Here is a 23,581-nt window from a genome sequence, read left to right on the forward strand (position 1 = left end):
GGAACAGTTTAAAACAGACATGTCTACTGGCAAAAGGGGGAGTGCTGTTCAAATAAATTTCCTTAGCAGTGGAAAGACGCCACAGACCTCAAGTCACTTTTCTGCATCTAACCTTCATGACCTGCTGCATCTACCTATATTAAAGATTAAAAATCTGAAACTAAGAAGATCTTTTCCTCTAGGATCACACTGTCAGCCAGCGGCCAAGTTGGAAAAAAACAGGTGTCACTCCACATTCTCTGCTTGTTGTTACTCATTATAACTGTTTAAAAAAATCTAGGTTGGAACAACAACCAAGAGATATAAAAATAGAGCAAAACCTTTTTAGTGTCACAGAGGACAATACCACCTTCTACTTTTCTCCTACAGAATCTGAATGTTGCTGCCACACTAAGATGCAACAACAATGGCCACCAAAATAATAGAAGCAAAACACATTCTGGATCGATGCCTAAAATTCCACTTGAGTTTAGCCTTTAAAGACTTGCAGTTGCTTAAAAGGGGTACACAAGCTCTCAACGGATGGCACCTATCTTGATTCACTCCTACAAAACATTTGGAAAATTTCACCAAGAGAACACCATGTAAATTCAGACTACCACTCTTATAATAAATGCAAGCATCTGTTCTGAAGCAGAAATGAGGCACATATCCCCCAACTGTTCTGTATTAGCTCAGGAAAAAGGCAACTTGCAAAACATTTCAAAGCCAAGAAAAAAGAGATGAGCAAAAAGTCATCCAATTATGAACTTTTAGTATAAGAAAATAATTTACCATTTAAAAAGTTGCGCTGGTTTTCCAAAATTTGGTTAATTTCATGGATCCATAACTGGCGGACTCCCGGACTGGCAGAATGCAAAATAAAGGTCTCCGTGACATCGCCCGTTCTTGATGTTAGTGCAAATTTACATGGATCGCTGTCCACATTTTCCTCCAGAGAAAGGCAACTCACCTTCATGAAAAGAAAATAACATGTATTTTATGGGAAACATACCTTTAAAATCTTTCTCAGGAGTGTAGAGGCAGATCCTTAAATGATAACCACTCATTCCTGCAGTAAAATAATAGCATGAAATGAAGTTACTTAATTCCAGTAAACTAAGAATTAGTGTACAGCTTACTGACACGCTGTGCCTGAACAATCTCCAGCAGGTCAGCATGGCCCAATGTTCTCCATCCCTCACTTTCCTTTCAGATTAGTTAAAATGCTGAGCCTGCTATGGAGCTCTCTCTACCACCAGCCCCTGCTAAAGGCTTCACAGATAGAGCAATGCCTTGTACCTGGCTGTTCAGCCAGAGCTATAAACAGGTTCAGGTGGCAGGCAGAGCACCAAGGCAAATTAGGGGAAGCAGGGTCCACTCAAAACACTTCATGAGGGCTGCTGAGTTCTAATATGATCAGGTTTGTTCAGGAAAATCTTGAAGTGGGGAAACACTTACTTTGTTTGAGGAATACCTAAGAAGGTCGCACTACTTACAAATGTTATCTACATATTTGGGTATTGGAAAGGATACAAAAAGAGTTATTATCTCTACTTGCAATGACTTTGCAATGTGTACACACAGCACAGAGCTGAAAACTAAACTTCGTGAATACTTGTCCAGCACTTTGTGCCAGAAGACCTGCTTTGATAGGCTTCACACAGGAGGCATCAGAGTACTGGGATCCAAAGATCTCCACCTAACATTGGAGTGAGAACAAATTCAGTAGGAAGTAATTTCAGGAAATGACTGGCACCTCATTGTGCTCTAGGGTTGCACACCTAGCTGTCCCTCTTGACTGCCCACAGAATGAGAAACTGTTACCTTAGCAGAGTTTATGCAGGGGACACAAAAGACTCACACACAACAGTTACCTTGATACTGTTTTTAAACAAGAATCCGGGCATGGAGAAACCTTTCTTTTTATCTAGCAGCTCACTGAAAATGACAATCTGCTCAAACAGGAAGACCCGTCTTTCCTTGCAGCGTGGCAGAAGTCCTGCATCCTGATCTGTAACCAAGAATGTGTCCTGGAGCAGGAGCTTACCCTGGGCTACAATTTTACCCTACACACAGAGGCAAGAAAAAACACATTTAGTGAAGTTCTTTGTTTCTTTCCCCACTCAACCTTTTTGAGCACACGTTCATGACAAATAGCTTTGTGTATTTCCCACCTTCCAACTGTTATTGACCACTCTATATTCATTTCCCCTCCTATACACAAGATATTCTTGTGCTCTTTCTCAAAAATACCAAACGTCAAAAAGAAAAAGAAGCACACACACACACAAAAAAAAAAAAAAAAAAAAAAAAAAAAAAAGAACCCAAAAAACCCAAAACCAACCAACCAACCAATCCCAAACCAAACAAAAAAAACCCAGACCAAACTCCAAAAATCCACTCCACCCTTTTCAATTCATCATGCATTTTGAGGTTTGGAACAATAAGGCTTTAGTTTCTCTATTCTGAATAACTCCAGCAGTTACTCATATAATCTTCCAGGGTGCTGAGTAGGGGCAGATCTCAAGTTCATGTCTGCATCACGCAATATAAAGAGCTTTGCAAGTAAAACATGTGACTGTGGCCTGCCTGATGCATCCTGCTTCAGTAGCCAATTTCCATCTCTTCTAGACTTAGCAAAACAAGGAGGGCTACAGTTGCCTCAAGTACATGATGGACATTAGTGACTCCTCCTTTGTCTACACTACTGAAGTCAGGTCTGCTCACTTGCTGATAACTGATTATTTCACTGTTTTGCAAGCCAATAATGGAACTGTAGTAAGACTGGCCGTTTTTTTGATTTTGCACAAGGGCTTTACCTTGTGAGACTGATACAGCAGGTAATGTTTCCCAGGAAAAAAGTCCTCGGCGGGGCTAAGACTCGATTTTTCACTTACTGCTTTTTGCACCAGCTAACCAGATAGTGAAGAAGCACTGCACACATTTCTCCCCACAGTATTAATGATTAATTTCTAGAGAACCTGACAAAATCTCTAAGTAAAACTCCAGTCAACTTACATCAAATCCTTGCAGGCGGCCAACATTCATCATGTCATTACACCGTTTTGGTACTATACACATGACCTCTACAGCTTTCTGTTCAAAACAAAAAAAAAAGTCAAAGCTTTATTTTCCAAATGAGTTAGCAGCATAAAATTTTGTTTAATTTTATATGGTCGCTTTAGAACAGAAATGCAAGAAGTAAACACTTATAATCGCTTTCTCAAGAAAATCAGAAAAGGAAAGTGACTCTGCCCAAACAAAAGTTCTGAGTTAAAAGAATTCATATCACTAAGAGAAAATGTCTCAAGTACCTCTAGTTCTGTTGTGTCAAGATTAGCTTTTTTAGAATACTTGAGGAAGTCCTGAAAAAGAAAAAAATATCAAGTAATATTTCTTTTCTCATTAATCATCGACAAGAAATCTTAGAAAATCTGAATTTGATAGTCTCTATCAGAATATGACAGACTGCAGAAGACAACCATTTGGATTTAACTCATACAAAAATATATGCTAAGGCATTGACTGCCGTGCTACATGGGGTTGCTCTTCAGTAAACACCTATGTGATATTAAAATGATTGCAGGTGTAGTTGGAAAAGCTGTGATGAGTCCCAACAACTTCTATCATGTTTACATCAGGAAACAGTTGAGAGCTCCTTCTCCCATGGCTATGACACTGGTGCAAATTTTAAACATCTTCATGGCCTAAGCATTTGGTCTTTAACTGTTAAAATTAAAAACAAATTTCTGCCCAAGCCATCTACTGCAATTTTTGTAACTATCTGAATGTGCTCAGAAAAGAATCATAAGGCATTGCTTACAAATCTGGGTTCTGTTAGGGAAAGGGGTGGGAAAACATCAGCATTAAAAATTTTCTTAAAAAAGAAAACCTATCTGTTAACACATCTATAACATATCTATTAACACAACTCATTCATCTCAACATCCCTTTACCTTTAGTAACAGCTGGTATTTCATAATTCTCTGCACAGGTTTTATTAGCAAGTCTGTGAGCTGAAGTCTGTGGCCCAGGCGTTGCTTTAGATCCTGAGAGTTGTAAAACAAACATTTTTGTTTGTTCAGTTAGAAAGACCCTTGTTTGTTGAGTTAGAAACACAGTATATGTATCAGTATATGGAGATAAATACATATATATATATATATAAACAAGGATATATCAGTATTAATTGTTATCACATCAGAAATTGGTAAAAGTAAAAAAAATATAATCTTCAGTTAGCAAAAGCTGGAGTCCTTCCCCTAATCACTGTTGCTCCCAAGGTATTCCCTTCTGCAAGCATCTTTCACCTCTTTCTTGACAAGGCTTCAGAGTGAAATATAATTTTTCAGTCACAGGTTGTATACAGCCTATTTTCAACAGTGATTTCTGCTTATCCAGAATTGCTATTTATTGCAATATAAAATGCACTGGTAACTGCCTGGGCTAAGGCTACTAAGGATAAGACTCTACTGATTAATTAATATCCTATACCTAACCTTTAGTTTACATCTCTAGGAGTCTGTATCAGATTTGAGAAATCAGAACAGAAATGGCAAGAAATTGCCATTTAAAACATTAACAACAATATCTGCTGCATTTGTTTTTTTGGTTTTTTTCTGGTTTGATTAACAGATTTGATAATCCTTCACCTCACATATCCCCTCTCATGAACTTACCTCAAAAAACGTATCAATGTATTCTGAGACAATGTGCTCAGACTTTGGTTTGTTTTGGCAGTAAACTATGTACATGTGCAACCTTCTCTCCTAGAGGAACAAAGACACAAAATGATACATCATTATCAAGAAAAACACATGAAAGATTAAAATGGAGTATTATTTTCAGAAGTATGGCAGTTTATATGTATAAACTTAAAAAGACCCCTTAAAGGAAAAGAAACAGTTACATATGCAGAAATTACAGACCTGAAAACACATTTATTTGGGAACATTATTATGATTTCAGAAAGGCAATGCAAGTGAAAAAAATTCCCTCAGCTATAAATCCTCCTGAAGGACAGGTGTTCAGAGATGATAACTCAGCAGGTCCCACAATAAAGTTAAGCATGAAAATGGTTCTATTTTTCTTTCACCAAGAGCCATGGAAGGTTTGACAAGATGACCCCACAGTCATCCATTGCAACCTTACCCATTCTGTGATTCTGTAATGGAGCCTTTGAAAGACAGCACTTTTTATTCTATTTTAAATAATGTGATTATTATTGAAATTTATTAGAATAATTACCTTCTCCTGTTTACATGTAAAAAACAGTTAGGAGAAAACTTTCATGTCTTTTATTTAATATTGGCTGTCCTACTGGAGTTTGGATGGGGACGTAGGTGATGAAGCCTGGAAATGGAGGCACTAGCATATTTTTAACTCTGATCCTTTATCTTGTGCATGCACTTTTAACACCAAAGCAACAGAAAAAGAGAGAGGAAATAACTTCTGCCTTTAAGATTTATTCTTGATTACTGACATTGCAGGTTAAGAAATACAGATATACCTCCTCCAAAATCTTTCCTATCACTTTGCTAGGATTTGTTTGGGGTTAGAGGCTTTGCCTCCCAGAGACTTACAGAGTACTGACAAGTGAAGATAAACAGTAAGAAAGAAATGAAAAAATAAGATGGAGATTGGAAAGGACACAGGACACAGATTAAGAACAGGAACTGAATCATTGTGCTCTAGCCGATAGGGTTTTGCTAGAGGATGCTGTAATAGCATCACAGCTTGCCTTTCCATCTGGAGTGGTAAAGGTGCCTTTCAAAGACAATTCAATTACAAATAATACCAGGAGAAAGTAAAGTAGCAATCAGAAACAGGGAGAGCTACTTCCTACAGGTTTCCCACTTTGCCAGCAACAAATTCCCATAAGGGGAAAGAATACAGAACTAGAACACACTCAAACTGAAGAAGAATGAGCCTCTTTCCTATTTTTATTTCTTATATTCCATGCTATTGCATGAATATCTGGGATTAGAAGGCTTCCCTTGCACCAAAGTGTAACTGAATAGAGAAATGGGGCCCACATTCATGGTCCCTCTCTGCAAGAAGGTACTGGGGACAAAGACTACAACATTTACTTCTATTTATAAGCTCTTAAAAGCTACCTCTCCACCTCTTACAGGTGAAGAACATTGTATAGCACTTTCTTAACTGTGTTGTACTTAACAGTCAATCATGTTGGCCAGCAGCAGCAATAGAGTTTGCCAAAAAAGACGCTTGTACTTACATGTTTAACAAACAGGGATCCCAGCTTTTCTGGATCTTCAAGGCACTTCTCCAACTCTCCTAAAAAGAAGCTGAAAATAAACAGAATAAATACTTTTTTTCTGACATCACACATTATAGCAACAGGTAATTGCAAGGCAAAGTGGTCTTACTGCAAGGCAAGACACTTTTGTGTCCCCTGTCAGCAGCATTGGATATTAAGGTATGTCCAAACTGACAATGGTAACAGTGTAGTATTTCAACAAAGCTTTTTAAAAGGACATGCTGAATCCATGCCAAGATGAAAAAAACACCTAGCATTAACTATTAAAATTATTAAATTTCATATATATTGATTGAAAGCTTTCCCCTTCCTAAACTGAATGTTTGAGATGCTAATACTGACTTGCTAACCACCCCAACAAATTCTTAAGACTGTATTGTTAGAGAGAAAGCAATGTACAAAGTTATGTCAATATAAGAGATCCTCAGTTGAAGTGTTTGCTATATATATATTTATATATATCTATATATATATATATATATATCTAAATCTATATATACACATGCATCCTTCTTTAAAGCGAATCTTCACACTAAAATTTGTAAGCTGAAGTTACACTTCCTACAACTCAAAGCACAAAACCAATTTCATTTACCTTGTATCTGAATATCTGAGGAAATAATTCCTAAAGTCAATCTAATATTTTTTAGGTACAATACGTACTCTCTGTGCCAGTCATAAATCTGGTGAATGTTTCCAAATACAATCTTGTCTTTGCCTTTCATATCATCAGGTACACCATCTTCCTTCATAAGTGCCATATAACCCTGCAACAGTCCAAGTGAATCCACTGTAAACATTCTTACTTTAAAAAAACGAGTTGTCTTCTAATCCCCCTTTTCCCAGAAGATGTCCAATGGCAACAACTGCTTGGGACACAAAGCCAAACCAGAAAACTGTTCTATAACACAGCATAACATAAAGCACAGACACAAAGTATCACAAATTGAGGTGAGGCTGTCTACACAACAGTGCTAGAAAAATTAATTCACTCTGTCTAATTTAGCCTGCATGAACAGGCTCAAAGCACAAAGGAAACTTCCACAGCCCTTCTCCTTACTGCCTGAAATGTCAGAGCCACTGAAGTGCCTTTGCTCTGTGTCTCTTATTCCACTTACATTAACCCCATACTAAAGTGCACTGAGGAGGAAACTGCCCATGGCACTGCACTCCATGGACTAATGCTTGCAGTATGAGCAAACCAAAGACAAAAAAATTAAAAATCAATTCCTTTAGCAAGAATTCTCGCTGCAGTAAAGTTCCTCTTACATTTTCCCATAGTCCTGTCTTAGTTTTGATGCCTACACAGCTGTCTCACTGAGCAATTCTACCATATAGTTAGACTGGGAGTGTTTTTACATTTTGTAATGTTCATGTAATACTATTCCTTCCCCCCCCTCCCAGGTAGTTCTATTCCTAAATAGCCAGGCCTGGTTTTGGCTTGCCAATTGTATGTTTTGATGTCCAGCATTTTCATCAGAAATTATGTTATTATTTACAAAACCACATCTATTCGAACCACATCTATTCGAAATGCACCATTTAAATACTGTAAAAACACTATCACAATGCTGATCTTTCTTTCCCTCCCTGCCTCCAAAACAGAGTTTAAGAATTAAACTTTATTAGGCTAAAATTAACTGTCATGCTCATTCTTCCTACTCTTCCAAATGTATTTTGTTGGTAGCTGCAAAGTGAGGGGAGATATGTGATGTTATGTCATTTTACAACAGGGGAAGCTAGGAAGTCTAAGAGAATCCTAGTGGTAGGAGAGGAAGGAGGACTGCTCTGTATGCTGAGGTACAATTTTTTCTTTTTTTATAATTTAGATGTGCTAAATAAACCCACTATCTACTAGGATAACATTAGGCCAGCGGTAGGAATTGGAAAAAAAAAATAAGACAAGGAACTACACTCCTCAAAAGAACAAAGTGAACACAGTAACAGGAAAAAGGAGTAAAATGTGATGTAGCATTTTTATACATTAAAAGCTTACAGGAGGGAAAACTCAGAATGCAAGCTTTCACAGTTTTAGTCTCTTCCTGTGTATCTTTTTGAAAAACATACTGAGGTTCAAGCTGCATAGCTGGTTAGTAAGACATTTAAAAAAAGAAGAAATCAAGAGAATTAAAAACATCATACCTCAACTACATAGCCCAGATCTCGCACATAATCTCTCTCTGTCTCCACTAATTCCTGTAAGACATAGCTACAGTGGAAGGAAAAAGGTGAACAAATATTAAAAAATGAAACTAATTTTTCAAGAGGATTAATGGCATACAACTTTTACAACATTTGCAGTCACATATGTTTGATAGACAGAACTGAAAGGGAAGAATTAATGTACATTGGTTCTTAGCAAGATACTGCTTTGACTTTGAAACTGGACAAGGCTGGCTTCTGTTTATCTAAAGTCAGATGTTTTCTTAAACATGACATTAAAATTAAACATTTAACTATTGTTTAAAATAAAATGCTATTATGTCTCTGGTCTGGAGACTCTTAGCTATACGGATGGTTATTTCCACACACAAGTTTAAAAAATTTTAAATCAGACATTTTTTTATTCTACCATGGTAACGGTTTACTACTGCATAAAGAAATTAAGCATGGATTGGAATAGAATGAGGGGAATGACCATTTTTTTTCAAGCCTAATAGACCTTTGGACATTTAAAGATCAGCATCTTCCCAAATAAATGAAAGTGACAAGCAGCAGAAGTCTAACACAGGTATGACTAGAATTCAAAATCACAGATTGAATGTCACAGAGAAATGTGACCACATGCATGACATCTAATACAAGTCCACCCATTTTCAGACTAACAGCTTCTGCTACCAGTTCAAATTAAGCATTGAAAAAAAATAATTAAAAAAAAGGAAAACTGTAAAAAACTGGTCTTACTGTCGTCTTTTTAAGGAGCTGGATTTCCTTTCCTCCATCTCATCTATGGGTGACGAGGAGGATAGAAGGGAGTTATCTGAAGGGTTGAAGGATGGACTGCTGCTGTCACCTTGATCTACCAACAAGGAGCTTGGACGGTCCTCCAGAGCCTGGGAAGGTATTCCAGAGTCAGCAACAATGATTTATTTCTCCTTTATTCACAGGAGACATTACAAGCTGCTGTATAGCAATCTATAGGAGATCAATTACTTTTATTTATCTTGGCAAAGCAAGTCACAAGCCTCCAGGAAACCAACAACATGGCATTCCATGACAACTGAGCCTTTGAAGCACATTTGATATGACAGTCTTCCCTTCACAGGAAAATAAAGGAGCTGCACTGGTTTGAGCAGCAATGGCTAAAAGTCGGACTCTCCTGCTCAGGATGCAAGTACTTCTATGGTGGGAGTGGCACAAATGTGTCCTCATGGTCAGGGATTAAATTGTATTTGTCATATTTGACTTCTGGCATATACAAGTTACTTTCAACAATAAATAGGACAACTTTAAAGGAGATTTTTATGATGTTACAATTTTAACTCAAGAGAAGTGGTGTTCTCTGTCAGACGTTTTGGTTATCTTAATAAAAACCAAAATAGCATCTCAGTGAAGAAAATAATGACTTCTACACTGCCAGTGTTGTTTATGAGCTTGTTCAGATCCTAGGACAAAAGTCCCTGCATCCTTTTCTAGATACACTATCTCCTTGCATGGACTCCACAGGCTTCTGTTTGTATAAAAGATGAAAAAGCCATAGGAGGAAATAATATGAACATCTTCCATGAAGCATTCATTGGATTTCTTTAATTCAAGCCCTTCATCTTGGATCAGGCTACAGCTATGTATCACATTTTCCTTGCACGTGACAGAGCCTTACTGCAGGCACATTTACTTCACCAGGGTGGGGTTCAGCTATAATCTATTTTCTTTGCTCACAAAAAGTAAAAACCAATAATGATATGACTAACCCAAAACCCAGGGGAAGCTGAACCTTGGCTAAAACTGTGCAATGAGAACAACTCCCGCAAGGACTTTATGCATGGATCATTAAGTTATAACCATTGCTAGGCAGCCTGAAAGACACATGGCATTGTATGGACTACCTAACTTCCCATTTACAAAAGACTGTTGAATTTTCCCATAGATTACTTTGTATTCGTTCTCCTGGTGTAAGAGAAGTAAAAAGCAAAGTTAATACCCAAGAGAGTACAGTAATTATTTTATGCAATAATGTAATTTTCTCTGAATGAGAGAACAGAAAATAAGATTTCTAGGTCTGAAAGTTAAAGCTGCTTCAATTTAGAATGAACCTGGAAAATATCAGTCTCTGATAACATGGGGCTGCCATGCTGCAATTCTTTGCAGTTTTCACAAAGGCAATTCCTATTGAGCCCAAGAGGGGCTATGCTGCAAAAGCTGTATTTAAATGTTTTGAGGAAATTCAGAACTGCTGAGGGACCTCTTGAGACTATATAGTCCAATCTCAAATAGGGCTAGCCAGGGAAGTTTTTTCCAGACTGGGTCAAGCTGGATTTTGATTATAAAGGACCTTCCAGGAATTATGCATATAATGAGAATCTTCAGAAACATGAAAACTTTAAAACATGTCAATGATAATCTTGAGAAACATGGAAAAATTAAAACATAAAAAATTTAAAAAAGCTGACACAAATTCCTCCTACTTAATTTGTTAGCAAGGATGGAGGCACTGACATGCAAAATGATCCCTTCACTCTCTTACTTATTTCTTCATTTGTATATTGCTGAAAGAACAACCAGGTAACATAAATATTTCTGCTATTAAGGTTACCTGCTTTACTGCTAACCTCATAAAATTTGCAATAAATTTAGTTTCAGGGATTCTTCTCATAAAGGTCTTTTAATATAAGACCCTGGGTCTTTGCATTCATTCTACTAATAGGACATTTTCTTTTGACAAACAGGACGTACTTAGTAGATTTTGCACCATTTCCTCTCTTCCTCTTATTTATTACCTTTTGCTCCTCTACATTGCCATTTACCTATTCAGCAAATGCTTTTTTACAAAAGAGAGTGTGTACAAAATGACTTCTTGAGTGTGCACAAAGTGACTTCTGAAACAGACAGCAAATTTTTTAAGTCAATGTAAAACATGCAGATTTTCTTTGAATAGCAAGCTGGGACTTGAAGACACAAGTTCTTTAGACCTGTGCACCTGCTGGTCAGTCTCACCATTTTACTTTTGACGAGCTCTTCAATGGCACTGACGAGTTCCGCAGCACTGGGCGTCTCGGAGCTTGTTGGCCGCACCAGCAATCGAGAAGATGTCTGTGCAAGGACACAAAGGAAGAGGAATCCCAGAGTTAGCCTGGTTCATGCTCAATGATCAAGAGACTTCCTTCACTTCTCTGTCAGACAAAGGTACCTGATATGTACTGTCAGTGTCATACAACACTAAGATCCTCCCTTCCAACCTGAGCAGCTGGAGTTGTAAGTTTCAAGTAAACCCCATAGAAGTTAAATGCTGGGATAAAAATTCCTGTTCCTACAGGCAATAGAATTGCTGATAATTCCTGGCAAATACCTATGAAAATTGCCTGAGCTGACCCAATGGACAACAGTTTGTTAACCTATTTTGTTGCTGCTTAAACAAAGCAACAACCGAAGAACACTAAGAGAAATCAAGAAGACTTGAGATAAAGGAGGAAGCATTATTATATTAAGAAAATATACACCAATAACTCAGGGGCATTTACTTTTCTAAAAGAGCTGGAGTATATTGCCCAGATTCAGATGGGAAATTGAGCTCACCATTCCTTGTGCCATCCATTTTTCCCAATGGTATGTGTAGAGCACAGATGATCTCTGGCCTCATAAGCTATAAAATGCCAGTTTATAGATACAACTGAAGGTAAAAGGTGTTCACAGTAAAGGATTCTGGGGGAAGGCCATTAAATTCAGCCTCAGTAATTTGCAAACAGAGTTGTTTGCATATTACATTTATCATTTAGTAACTGGAAAGTGGAAACAGGGTGTAATATGAACTGTACTTCATATTACGAACAGCACAGTGAGCATCATGCAGCACAGGGCAAGATGTCCTGCAAACGTTTCCAACAAACCAGACAAAGAAACAGCACAAATAATGACTCAACACAAGAGGTTCTGTTCAAATCAAGCATGGGTGTAGCAAGACTCCCCATAAGTAAACACAAAAAAAAACCCCAAAACCACAGATTTTAGGTAGTTTGCCTTGTATTTGCCTTATTTGGAAAGGAAAACAGGGGCTGGGTAAGCAAAGGAAATACAGATAACTTTAAACGGAAAGATACGGGAACTGAGCCAAAGCAGAGACAGAACACAAGTCAACATAATGCTGCATCAGAATTTACAAAAAGAGAAAACAAAAAGCGAAAATAATTAGTTTCATATTAACACAGCTGATCCTGAAACTTTTAATACTGCTTATCCAAAAATTAAATGCAAACAACTTTTAAACTGCCACCAATTGCAAATCCATGACGTGCGCAATGATTCTGCTGAATGAAAGAATGGATATAGTGTGCAGATGAGCTCTTAGGGGAGAAAATGGTTGTGTTATTTAGTGCTGTTAGACAAACCAGCATGGCCTAACACATGATGTTTGCATGCACACCAAAAACTGAGCAATCCCACAAGCTGGCCTGTCTTTTAGGCAATTTACATGCTCCTGACATCTGACTGTTGACCAGGTTTTCCACAACTGTGCCTGCATGTGGGTTTCCACTTTGGGTGTAGAGCTCAGCTTAGTCTCATAAAACAACTGTCAGTGTTGAAATCAGTTTCTGGTTATGGTCTCTTTTATTGCTCTGTTGGGGTATGTGGGATGTGAAGTAAAACTTCAGAACTGTGATTTCCAGTGCCTGTGGTTATATCACATATAATCTGAAAAAGAAGGAGCTGCATAGATACAACTACTTGGTGACTTTCCTGATGATGTACTCTGGGAACAGAACACATCCCTTGCCCAGAAAAGAAGGAATAGCTGGAGGGAGCAACTGAGCTCATGCAGGTATGAGATGCTGCTAGGAGCCCACAGCAGGCTGGGAAGGGAAGGAGAAACCCCAGCAAACAGGGAGTTTTCAGCACTGAGCAGGAGCTCTGGAGAGGAAGAAATGCTGGCAGGGAGGCAGAGAGGAACGCCAAGTCTCTGAGGTCACAGAAAGCAGGAGACATTCCTTGAGATCCGGAGTAGCTGAGCAGCCCAAGAAACCACCCAGCATGGCAGGAATGTGAAGGAGGACTCCACCCAGAAGACAGACAACTGGGAACTTGTTTGCAAGCCTTTTATTAATCAGTAACTCTATCAAGAGAGCCAACTACCTTCTCCTGGGTAAAACTTTGCTCTGGCTTCTCACTTCTGTGTTCCAACAAAGCATTTACTTTAGGTGCTAGGAGTTGGTGGTGTGTGCACTTCAGAGAGGCATGCAACCTCCCAGGATGCCCCATGAGGGGACCTTTTGCCTCCCACCATGAAGGATAAATATTGCATAATAACAACACATTGCAGAAGAATCCCTATTTACATGCTTTGAAAAATTATGGTAATAATTTTTGTATAATTTTATATTAATAATTATGGTATAATTTTAACTTTATCAAGTTTTAACTTCTCTGAAGTCTTCTCTAAATGTAGTTTCACCTTCTTTAAAAACTGTCCCAACATGCATTTACTGATGTGGGTGCATGTTAACCTTTTAACAAGTTGTGCTGGTTTTGGCTGGGGTAGACCTAATTTTCTTAACAGTGGCTGGTATGGGGCAGCATTTTGGATTTGTGCTAAAAAAATGTTGATAACGTGGATATGTTTTTGTTATTGCTGAGCAGGGCTCACAGAGAGCTAAGTACTTTTCTGGTTTTTTGTACTGCCCTGCTGGTGAGGAAGCTGGGGCTGCTTGGGAGGAGACACCAAGGGGTCTCACCAGGACAGGAGACCCAAATTGAGCAAAGGGATATTCCAGACTATGTGACATCATGCTCAGTGTACAAAGTGGAAGGAAGGAGGGGACATTTGGAGTGATGGCATTTGACTTCCCAAGTCACTGTTACACCTGATGGGGGCCTGCTCCCCTGTGGACAGCTGAACACCTGCCTGACCATGGGAAGCAGTAAATTAATTCCTTGTTTTGCTTTGCTTGTGTGCATGGCTTTTGCTTAACCTCAATCCACATGTTTTCTGTCTTTTACTTGACCCATTCTCTCCCTGATCCCACTGGCAGGGGAGTATGCAAGCAGCTGGGTGGTACTTGGTGGCTGGCTGTGTTTAAACCACAACAGCAGCAGTTAAAATAAAATTGGAGATGGGAAGGTACTTAAAGAGTCTTTCTCTACTGTAGTACGGGTCTCACTTTGCACCAGAAATACACAAGTAAGCAGACAGTAGCTTACAAGCATATCCCTTCATGTCAGTGTTCTTGCTTTGTGAAGAAGTCTATAACCAAATTAATTTTTCTGTGGAAAACTTGTTATAATATTTGTATAACAGTTGTTTTCTGTCACTGAAGGAACATGCAAATATGGCAGCTCATCAGCAAGAGCTTAAACATATTTCCACCAACATTATTTTCATCTTCTTTCTAAATCTAAAACTGAGATTGCTCTAGCAAGAAAACATTCTCTCAAGCTCTGAAGGCTGGCCTATTTTTGCTTGTTTTGTTTCAGGAATATTTCCCAATATATTAACTTCTCAACTCCTATGTTACACTATGTCAAATCAGAAGACACGTAGGAATTGAATACAAACAGAGTATAAGAACCAGCCATTTTGGCCCTACAAACAACAGCCTCAGGAAGGAGTGAGATTCCCACTGAAAGGCAGTGTTTTTAAAAGAAAAAAAATTAAAGAAAAAATAAATAAGATCCACTAAAGTTATGAATAACATCAGCACCACTGAGAACAGACAGCAAGCAATCACAAAATTCACTAACAATATTCAGTGCTGTAGATTACAATTTTACAAAATTAAAAATTTTAAGGAACAAAATGGCAAGAAAACAATGTGCAGATTTGCTGCACAAGTCTGGATTATTTCCATTTTAAACCCCTATATTTCCAGATCTGATACTTATCCCTTAAATGTCTGATCCCAGTTCAAAATTGAAATAAACTCTCTCAATGTATGATCATCATAACAATAAAGAAAAACAGATCATATGCAAGTAAGATTTGCTTCATGTAGTTACTACCTACATCCAAAGTTTCATTACCGGTGCAAAATTTTTAGCATCAATTTTAATGTGCCTTTGTTTGTGAAAAACAGATGGATTATGTGCTGGTTTTGGCTGGAACAGAGTTAAATTTCTTCACGGTAGCTGGTATGGGGCCACGTTTTGGATTTGTGCTGGCAGCAGTGCTGATATCTCAGGGTTGTTTTAGCTATTGCCGAGCAGAGCTCACACAGCACCAAGGCCTTTTTTATTTCCCACCCCAGCAGTGATGAGAATGGGGGGGCACAAAGAGTTGGGAGGCGACACAGTCAGGACAGCTGACCCCAACTGACCACAGGGATATTCCAGACCATATGGCATCATCCTCAGCTTATAAAGCTGGTGGGAAGAAAAAGGAAGGGGGGGACATTTGGAACAATGGTATTTATCTTCCTAAGTTACCGCTTCACGTGATGGAGCCCTGCTCTTCAGGGGATGGCTGAACACCTGCTTATCTATGGGAACTGGTGAATGAACTCCTTGTTTTGCCTTACTTGTGTGCATGGCTTTTGCTTTACCTATTAAACTATCTTTATTTCAGCCCAAGAGTTTTTTCACTCTTTCCCTTTTGATTCTCCCAGAGACAGTGGGACAGTGACCATGTGGGGCTTAGCTGCTGGCTGGGGTTAAACCATGACAATTATTATTCTTATTTGGTAATTCCTTGCTCTTGGGCATTGCCCCCTTCCCTCCCTCTGTCCCCTCCCCCGCCAAAAAAACCCAACAAAAACCAAGAAAAAGAAAAGGTATGATTATAAAACAATTAGACTCTAATCAGTAAATATGGCATCAGCCAAAGTGATGTAAATCATCCTGTGAGCACACAAAGCAGCTCATTTCCACATTTAAAGTGCTAGCAGAAAAATTTCTACACTTGTGCTTTTAAAATAGAGAAGGATTTAATTCATGCTCTCATCATAGAACACCCTTTTAAAGTTGTCTAGAGGGCACAAGTGATTTCTTCTGTCTACCATGAAGCTGTGTTATGTACATTTTTGAGACCTTTGGAAGAGTAGAAAAATTTGTGCAAACAGAGGTTCTCTCATCATGTGAAGCCTCCCCCAGGTCCTGCTCCTACCTTGTCATCCTGCGAGTCGGGCTGGAGCAGACTGTGCTGCTGGATTGCCATGGGAGGAGGCAGCGGCACAGCATCTGCTCCCTCTTCGCCTTCCTCCTCCCCGCAGCTCTGCATGCCTGAAGAGGATGACTTGGAGAGAGTGCCACTGCTCAGCCCCTCATTCCGACCCCTCTGTAAACAACATCAAGATGTTCAAGCTCTGTTATCTCACCAGTGTGAAGCTTGTTATCACATGCTCGTTTTAAGATTATTCTGTAGTTTCAGCCCTCTCCCAACAAGTCAAGATGCTCCTTCAAACACTCCTTAACAGAGGGGGAAAATGCAGATGCCAAAGACAGTTTTCAATGTCTGGTAAAAGCAAAAGAATTCAAATACTAAGAAAAAGACATTCAGCTGAAATTTACGACAGGAAAGTGTTATGAAAGCCGTATTTGTTTTCCAAGTTCAGTTCTGCAAAGAGAAATCTGTATTTCTCTGAAATATGTATCTTGCTCTGCTCTGTATCACAGCAAGACTTTTGGAGGACATAAAAAAACCCTATTACAACATGAAGTATTTAATCAATTATCCTTTCTGTCCTTCACAAGGAACTCTGATTTCAAGTACCCAAAGTATAATGTACTGATCTCACAGAATAATTTATCTGCCTTTACAGGCAGACAGCATAGATGGTTACTTTTTATTCCTGACTTTAAGGCACTGGCCTTAAATTTTCCCCTTCACTCACAGAACTGCAGAACAACAGATACTGACAAAACAATGTTACAACTGCAGCACAGAGGGTCTCTTTCTACAGCTTGACATTCAAGGTCAGAGGCCAGTATTCATTCCTAACCAACATCTCTCAATTCATCATGCTGCCAAGTCTTCTGTCTTCCCTTTCCCTACACTTACTGTGGATCTTCACAAGTGTTCCAACTGTGTACCAAAATATGTTGGGAGGAAGAAAAAAAAAAAAAAGCAGCAATAAATAAAAAAATGGGCAACTGAGACCACTTTTCTGGATGGTTAAGTACCAAAACCAATAGTCAGAGTCAATCTAATAAAAGGGAATAACATGCACCCAGCTGTGCCCTTGGAACAATAACATCACATTCATTTCAGCCTGAACCATAGGTTTGAAACAGAGAATTTGGCTCTTGTCTGCACCTAACTGGAGGCCAGCTTTGTTCATACAAGAACCCCAGATTTGGAAGGAGAGGCAGATGTTTGTGGGAAGAAGGGAAGCCCTCAGTAGACATCCTTGGTGGTAAAATTTGGAACAGTTTACAATTTCCTTCTCTCCAATGAAAACTGCCATGCATATTAATTGACTAGTGGTAACTGGCCTGCATCGTAGAGCCAGTAATTTTTCTGTGCTCTGACCCTTATGCAAGGTGCAGTTAGAGCTTTAAGCAGTTAAGCAGCTCTCCCTACACTTTCCCTGATCCATCAACAAGAAAAGCAAAGGGAATACAAAATTACCTGGTTATTTCCAGACCTTGAAGCACCTTTACTCACATGTAAAGGTGAGTACTAATTAGTGTAAGAGAGTAAAGCCAAAGGACAACTTTTTATTCTCCAGTTTCTCTTTTTAAATTATAGGTGCTTCACTAACAGTTTCACAGGGCACAGACTGTCCCTGGCACAGAGTACAGGGATCCAGGATGAGCATAGGGCACCTAACACTTTGCTCCTGACTGCTGGACAGTCAGGTCAGGAGACAACCTGCACCTGCCAACATTTATTTCCCTGGAAAACATACACACAAGTCTTGGGAAGCTGCCTCGAGCACTCACCTCTTCAACAGTTTCATCTTGTGGGGTCGCGGCGCTGTCGTCGGAGTCCTTCTGAGAGCCTGCATCGGCGCTCTTCCGCACCTCTCTGCTTTTCTTATGCTTGTGGGCCAGTTTTTTGACGTGCCCATCTGCTTTCCCACTGCTCAGGCGCCTCACAGGACTGGTGAGCCACTTCCTCAAGGTGTTGCCAGGGCGCTTGGGGCCCGGGGAGCTCTGAGCACCGATCATGTGGGGCTGAAGCGACGTTACGGAAGCGGGAGGACTGGCGTCATTGCTGGAGACTGAAAGGGAGTCTGGAAAAAAGAACAGGGGGAGCACTTTAAAGCTGAAGCAAGTGAGAAACAAGACAAATGGATGTATGTAATAATGGATATGGAATTGAATTTATGGACAAATCAGTGAGATTTTTTTGAGGTAACCTGGCCTTTAATGACACTGCAGCTATCAGTGCTCATGCTGCACGTGGCCATCCATGCCTAAGCACCACTGATGTGTTTAGAACAGTCAAGCTTCATTAAGTTGTTCCTGCCTCAACTATAATTCCTACTTCCCACTGCTGATACTTATTTGATAGTGAATTATACTTTCCATATGTGATGTAACTTTATGGAAGGATATGCTTATCTTTTAATGATAATTGCTTTGAGCAAAGATGAAGGGTAACAATAATTGCCTCAATGAGATAAGCAAATCATTTTTCAAACACCAAATTTAATTACAAATGCTCCAATTACTTCCATTACTTATGTATTTCCCCTACCCTTGTGATAGAGGGAAGAAGAAACCAGAAGACAGTTAAATGCTTGTCTTTTGCTTAAATTCTCTCTGAGTTTTGGCTTTATTTTGTTTGTTTCTTAAAAAGGCACAAAGCAATGTTTAAAAGCCCACTTGCTGAAATATCAAGATCAGCAGTAGTTCTCAGCATGACACACTTGGAAGTTCTGTAATGAAACAAAGGATACACTTTTCTCAAGCCATAGTTTAATGTGCATGAGGTCAAAAACACTTTCCCACCAAGGTTCCTGTCACTTGACCAGGACTGTATACTTATGATGAACACCCACTGCTTAGCAATTGTGAGACTAGATTTCTTCCCCATGCAGCACAATGTTGCTCCCCACAGCAACTCTCTTTTCCTAAAAATACTCTTTTCTGGGGGGGGTTAAGTGGGGGCCTGGAAACATTCTCGTAGCACCACTCTTATAAATATTGTCTACCACTTGTGTATTGGCAAAGCTATACTAGGTTGTTAAATATGAGAGTTTTTTCCTCCCTGTGTATGCACTTTTGTAGGCAGATAGTTTACATAAGGATGACATAAAAATGTTTTGTTGAATGTTTCTACTGCTGGGAGTTCAATGCAGTGCTTGTGCTCCTTCTTGAAGCTTGACACAGATGTTCAGGTCACCTCTTCTGGCTGCTTTTCCCTAAGAGGTGTATTGCCAGTCTGACCAGAGATAGTTTGAATTTTCTGGAATAATATGGTCACATTGATGTAGTAATGCACTTAATCATAAACATCCAAATGCTTGGATCCACACACAAATATGTGAGGCTGTTCCATTTCCAAGGAGCACTAAGTATAAATGATGGTTTCAAATGCAGATGGGGAAAGACACATAAATATGGATATAAAAAGATAGGACTTTTTATTTTTCCTTCATGTTCAAGCTGTTTCACAAAGGACACCCTTTCCTAGGAATCCAAAATGTGATCTATCATGCTGTTTATGAAAATGCTTCTCTGTTCCAGTAAAACCCATGGCATGTCACCATTAAGATACATCAGCTTGGATGCCAAGAACATTTGTAGCTTATAGTGTATGAGCACACACATACTAATCGCTGTTAACCACCACTTTCATCACGTTTCCACAAAGCTGAAGATAAACAAACTTTATAAGGCATAATTTCAGTCTAACAAGCTAGCTGCTAACTCTTTAAACCAAGTCACACCTGCAGAATTATCCTCCAGTAACAGCTGTAGTGTTGTGCACATAGGTAAGGAGAGTTCACATGGTGCCATTAACCTGTCTTCAAGGCTTTAAGTGATGGGTGTCAGCAAAAAAGCAGATGCAGAGCAACACTAGATGTCTTTGTCTCTAAATCTTGGGAGAGCAGTGCTAAGTACTGCTACATTATTTTCTTGCTGAGGTGGAAAGCATAAGGAAGAAATTAATTAACTATAACAATGGTTTTCAACTTTCAATCTGAGTATCCCTCAAGGCACTGGGATTAGTGCTTAAGGGTTCTCAGCACACATGCAAGAAAAGCAAGCCTACTAGCCATCAGCATCCACATCATGAGAGATTTTTGACTTTATTAAAAAAACCCTGATCTGCTTATTAAAAAAATTCCAAACAAAATTTGCAACCATCTGCAATCTCTCCACAGGAATCCAAACAATCTCCTATAAAACCTCTGTAAAAATTTAGTTTGACTGCTCTTTCACCAAACTTATCTTTACCTTTACTGCATCATGCATTTTTAATTATTATCAGATGCCTTGTTTCAGAAATCACAGCAAACATCAGCTGATGGGTATTTCAATAAATAACCTTCTGCTACTCTGCTAGCAGATTACAGAAGATGAGAAAACAGTGGTGGTGTACTTGTAAGTTTCTTAAAGCTAACAAACTAAATGCCTTGTTTCCAAAACACCAAGCTTGAAGATGTTATAACTAGTCAGCCAAATTTTTCTTTCATTTGTATATAGTGTTCCTCTCAATAACAGTTCATAAAAGGTTCCTTCCACGCAAATAAAATAGAGAACATTCACTCATTTACATAAGAAGAAAAAACTAAGCCTTTGCAGAAGTCCACTATGTACTGTTTTGTATATCTGTTGCATTTCTTTTCTTTGCAATTATTTCTTTCTAACAAAAAGGCAGCATGGTGGTGCAGTAACTGATTGCATACAATTGACTTTTACATAAATGTGCCTATTCCTAAGCACGTAACATGCTTCCAGTTAATAAACCCCTTCTTTTTGTAAACTGTGTTCCACCTCCTCAGATTTTCACACATCCTTTTGACAAGCTACACTTAGCAACTACTGAATTTCTTGTAAAACCAAGCAGTGCAGGACAGAGGCCCTGAAACTGGGGAAGGCAAGTATTTTTGTCTGACTGTACTTCTGCTGTACCGCTCCTATCTCTTAACCCAAGTCAGCCAAGAGTTTGTGGGCAGCAGAAGGGAAAAGAGCACAGAGAAATAAGTAGACTGTGCTCAAGCAGAGAGGATGTAAGAGACAAAACAATGTAAACCAGACATGTTCTGCAGCACATACTTCAGCCATATCCTCCCACACAACATTAGTTTTCATTTGGCACGCAGCATGTAACTGCTTCTTATCTTCCCTTCTGCATGATTTAATATGAAATCCTTATTGAAGTATTATTAGGGCTTCAGGGAATCACAAAAGTGGACATCATGTAAGTAGTACACTGAAATGATAGCACTGTTCCACTTTGCTCTTTAAAGCCTGAAATCTCTCAGAGAAGGAAAATCCCTGCCCACTGCAGGGTTTACAGGGTTGCATCCAGGCTGGTTTTAAGTATCTCCTGAGAAGGAGACTCCACAACCTTTCAGGGCAATCTGTTTCCGTGCTCTGCCAGCCCCAAAGTAAAGCAGCTCTTTGTCATATTCAGATGGACCTTTCTATATTTCAGTTTAAACCCATTGCCCCCTGTCCTGTCACTGGACACCAAAAAGAGCCTGGACCCATCTCCCTGAAATCCATCCTTAAGATACTTGTATGCATTGATAACATCTCTTCTTAAAATAAATAAAAATACTTCATTGCTATAAAAGCATCAGCCCAAAGATCAAATTTTATTAAATAGGGCATTAAAAATGGAGATTTAAAATCATTAGTGTTAACCTGAAAAGAATACCAGCCCACTAGGTCTCTTAAGAGATAAGATATGACTTTTTGCCCTTCCTTAAATTTGCAGAAAACATCTCTAAAACCTCATAGCTGAGTTAACACTCGCTAGAAATATTCCATGTCAACGTTTTCCCAGTGAGACCCTATACCATCTATTTTCCCATCCCACCCCAGCCAACAGGCATCCAGATTTTCCACTTACTCACTCCCATCTGCTTCCTCAGGACCCCAGTAACAATACTAAAGCACAGTCATGTACAAAACCTGGGTGCCCATGTTGATGCATTCATGTAGAGGCATTGCCAGATCGAAGCATTAGGGAATATCAATATCCAGTACAAGCATTTTCAAAAGCACAGCACCTTTCACCTTCACTGTGAGAAGGGCCCCACGGGAGTGGCCCCATTTCTCCATGTCCCATCACTATAAACTACTTCTATCTATATAATTAGGGATACAGACTTGGTTTGATTGATTACCATGCTTGGGATTGTTTACACTAAATCAGCTTTGTTTCCTTTATGACTACATAGAAAATTGTTTTTCTAGCCTTACTCAAGAATATTTTATCTCTAAGACATACTAAGAGGAAAAAAGGAGTATTCAAAATTGAACTGAGAACAATATGGAATTTTAAAACCAAAACAGATGGAATAAATTTGGGGTATGCTAACCCCAAATGTGTTTCAAGTACAGTAAAGTTTCTAGTGAGAATCAGACTCCCTTTTAGAAAAAGATAAATGAAACAGATGGACATCTTGGAGAGAAGAAAAACCCAACGCACATATAGAGATCACACACAGCCACACCAACCCAACAAGAAACCATTGAATTTAATAAAACCACTACTTGTTCAAGTAGAGAAAGTTTCGCAATTCAATAAAGTTCAATAAAGTAAAGCCCTAATGGATGGGCTTTGTTTTATAATTCATAGCCACAATAAGAAAAGAAGGCATTTAACTGCCATTTCCCTGAAAGTAAAAACCACATATGTTGCTCTGGTAGTGAGGTCAGAGGGTTCACTCAGAGTCCATAAATATATTTTTGAAGCTAAAGGGCAGGCAGCATGGGTTCTGACCCCCTCAAACTAGAAGATAAAGTTACCTCAAACAAACAGGCAAATTTTTGAAATGGGAAGGGAAATGGGAATTCTCATTCTAGTCCCAGCTTTCTTAACACTAGAAACATGCACATCTGTGATTAATAAACTGCTTTTTTCCCTAAAAAATAAATCAGCCATGTTAAGCTAGTTGATGACTTGAAAGACTCTGCTTCATATTAACTATTTCCATATTGCTGTTTTTTGAGTTTTACTGCAAGGGGCTACAGAACCCATGGCTCCTTACCTACAGAATCAAACTAAATCTGCTTGATGCTCTGCACCTCTAAACACAAAATGTTCCAAAA

The 23,581-nt window shown here is 38.9% G+C and overlaps 1 protein-coding gene across 3 annotated transcripts in view; it reads right to left on the bottom strand.

The window, feature by feature from the left end:
* The window catches only part of TRIO (trio Rho guanine nucleotide exchange factor), a 244,329-nt gene that overhangs the window by 15,783 nt on the left and 204,965 nt on the right, over positions 1-23,581 (bottom strand). For all 3 annotated transcript variants that reach the window (XM_077182117.1, XM_077182122.1, XM_077182130.1), the window contains exons 35-47: positions 18,287-18,579; positions 16,509-16,679; positions 11,417-11,512; positions 9,167-9,315; positions 8,405-8,471; positions 6,926-7,029; positions 6,221-6,290; positions 4,662-4,751; positions 3,939-4,031; positions 3,297-3,347; positions 3,001-3,078; positions 1,857-2,048; positions 775-952 (exon numbers count right to left, since the gene is read on the bottom strand). In XM_077182117.1, coding sequence (XP_077038232.1) covers positions 775-952; positions 1,857-2,048; positions 3,001-3,078; positions 3,297-3,347; positions 3,939-4,031; positions 4,662-4,751; positions 6,221-6,290; positions 6,926-7,029; positions 8,405-8,471; positions 9,167-9,315; positions 11,417-11,512; positions 16,509-16,679; positions 18,287-18,579 — 1,632 coding nt within the window. The remainder of the gene's footprint in view (positions 1-774; positions 953-1,856; positions 2,049-3,000; positions 3,079-3,296; positions 3,348-3,938; positions 4,032-4,661; positions 4,752-6,220; positions 6,291-6,925; positions 7,030-8,404; positions 8,472-9,166; positions 9,316-11,416; positions 11,513-16,508; positions 16,680-18,286; positions 18,580-23,581) is intronic.

Source organism: Agelaius phoeniceus, chromosome 1 (assembly GCF_051311805.1).
Source record: "Agelaius phoeniceus isolate bAgePho1 chromosome 1, bAgePho1.hap1, whole genome shotgun sequence".
In the NCBI taxonomy this organism is placed as follows: Eukaryota; Metazoa; Chordata; class Aves; order Passeriformes; family Icteridae; genus Agelaius; species Agelaius phoeniceus.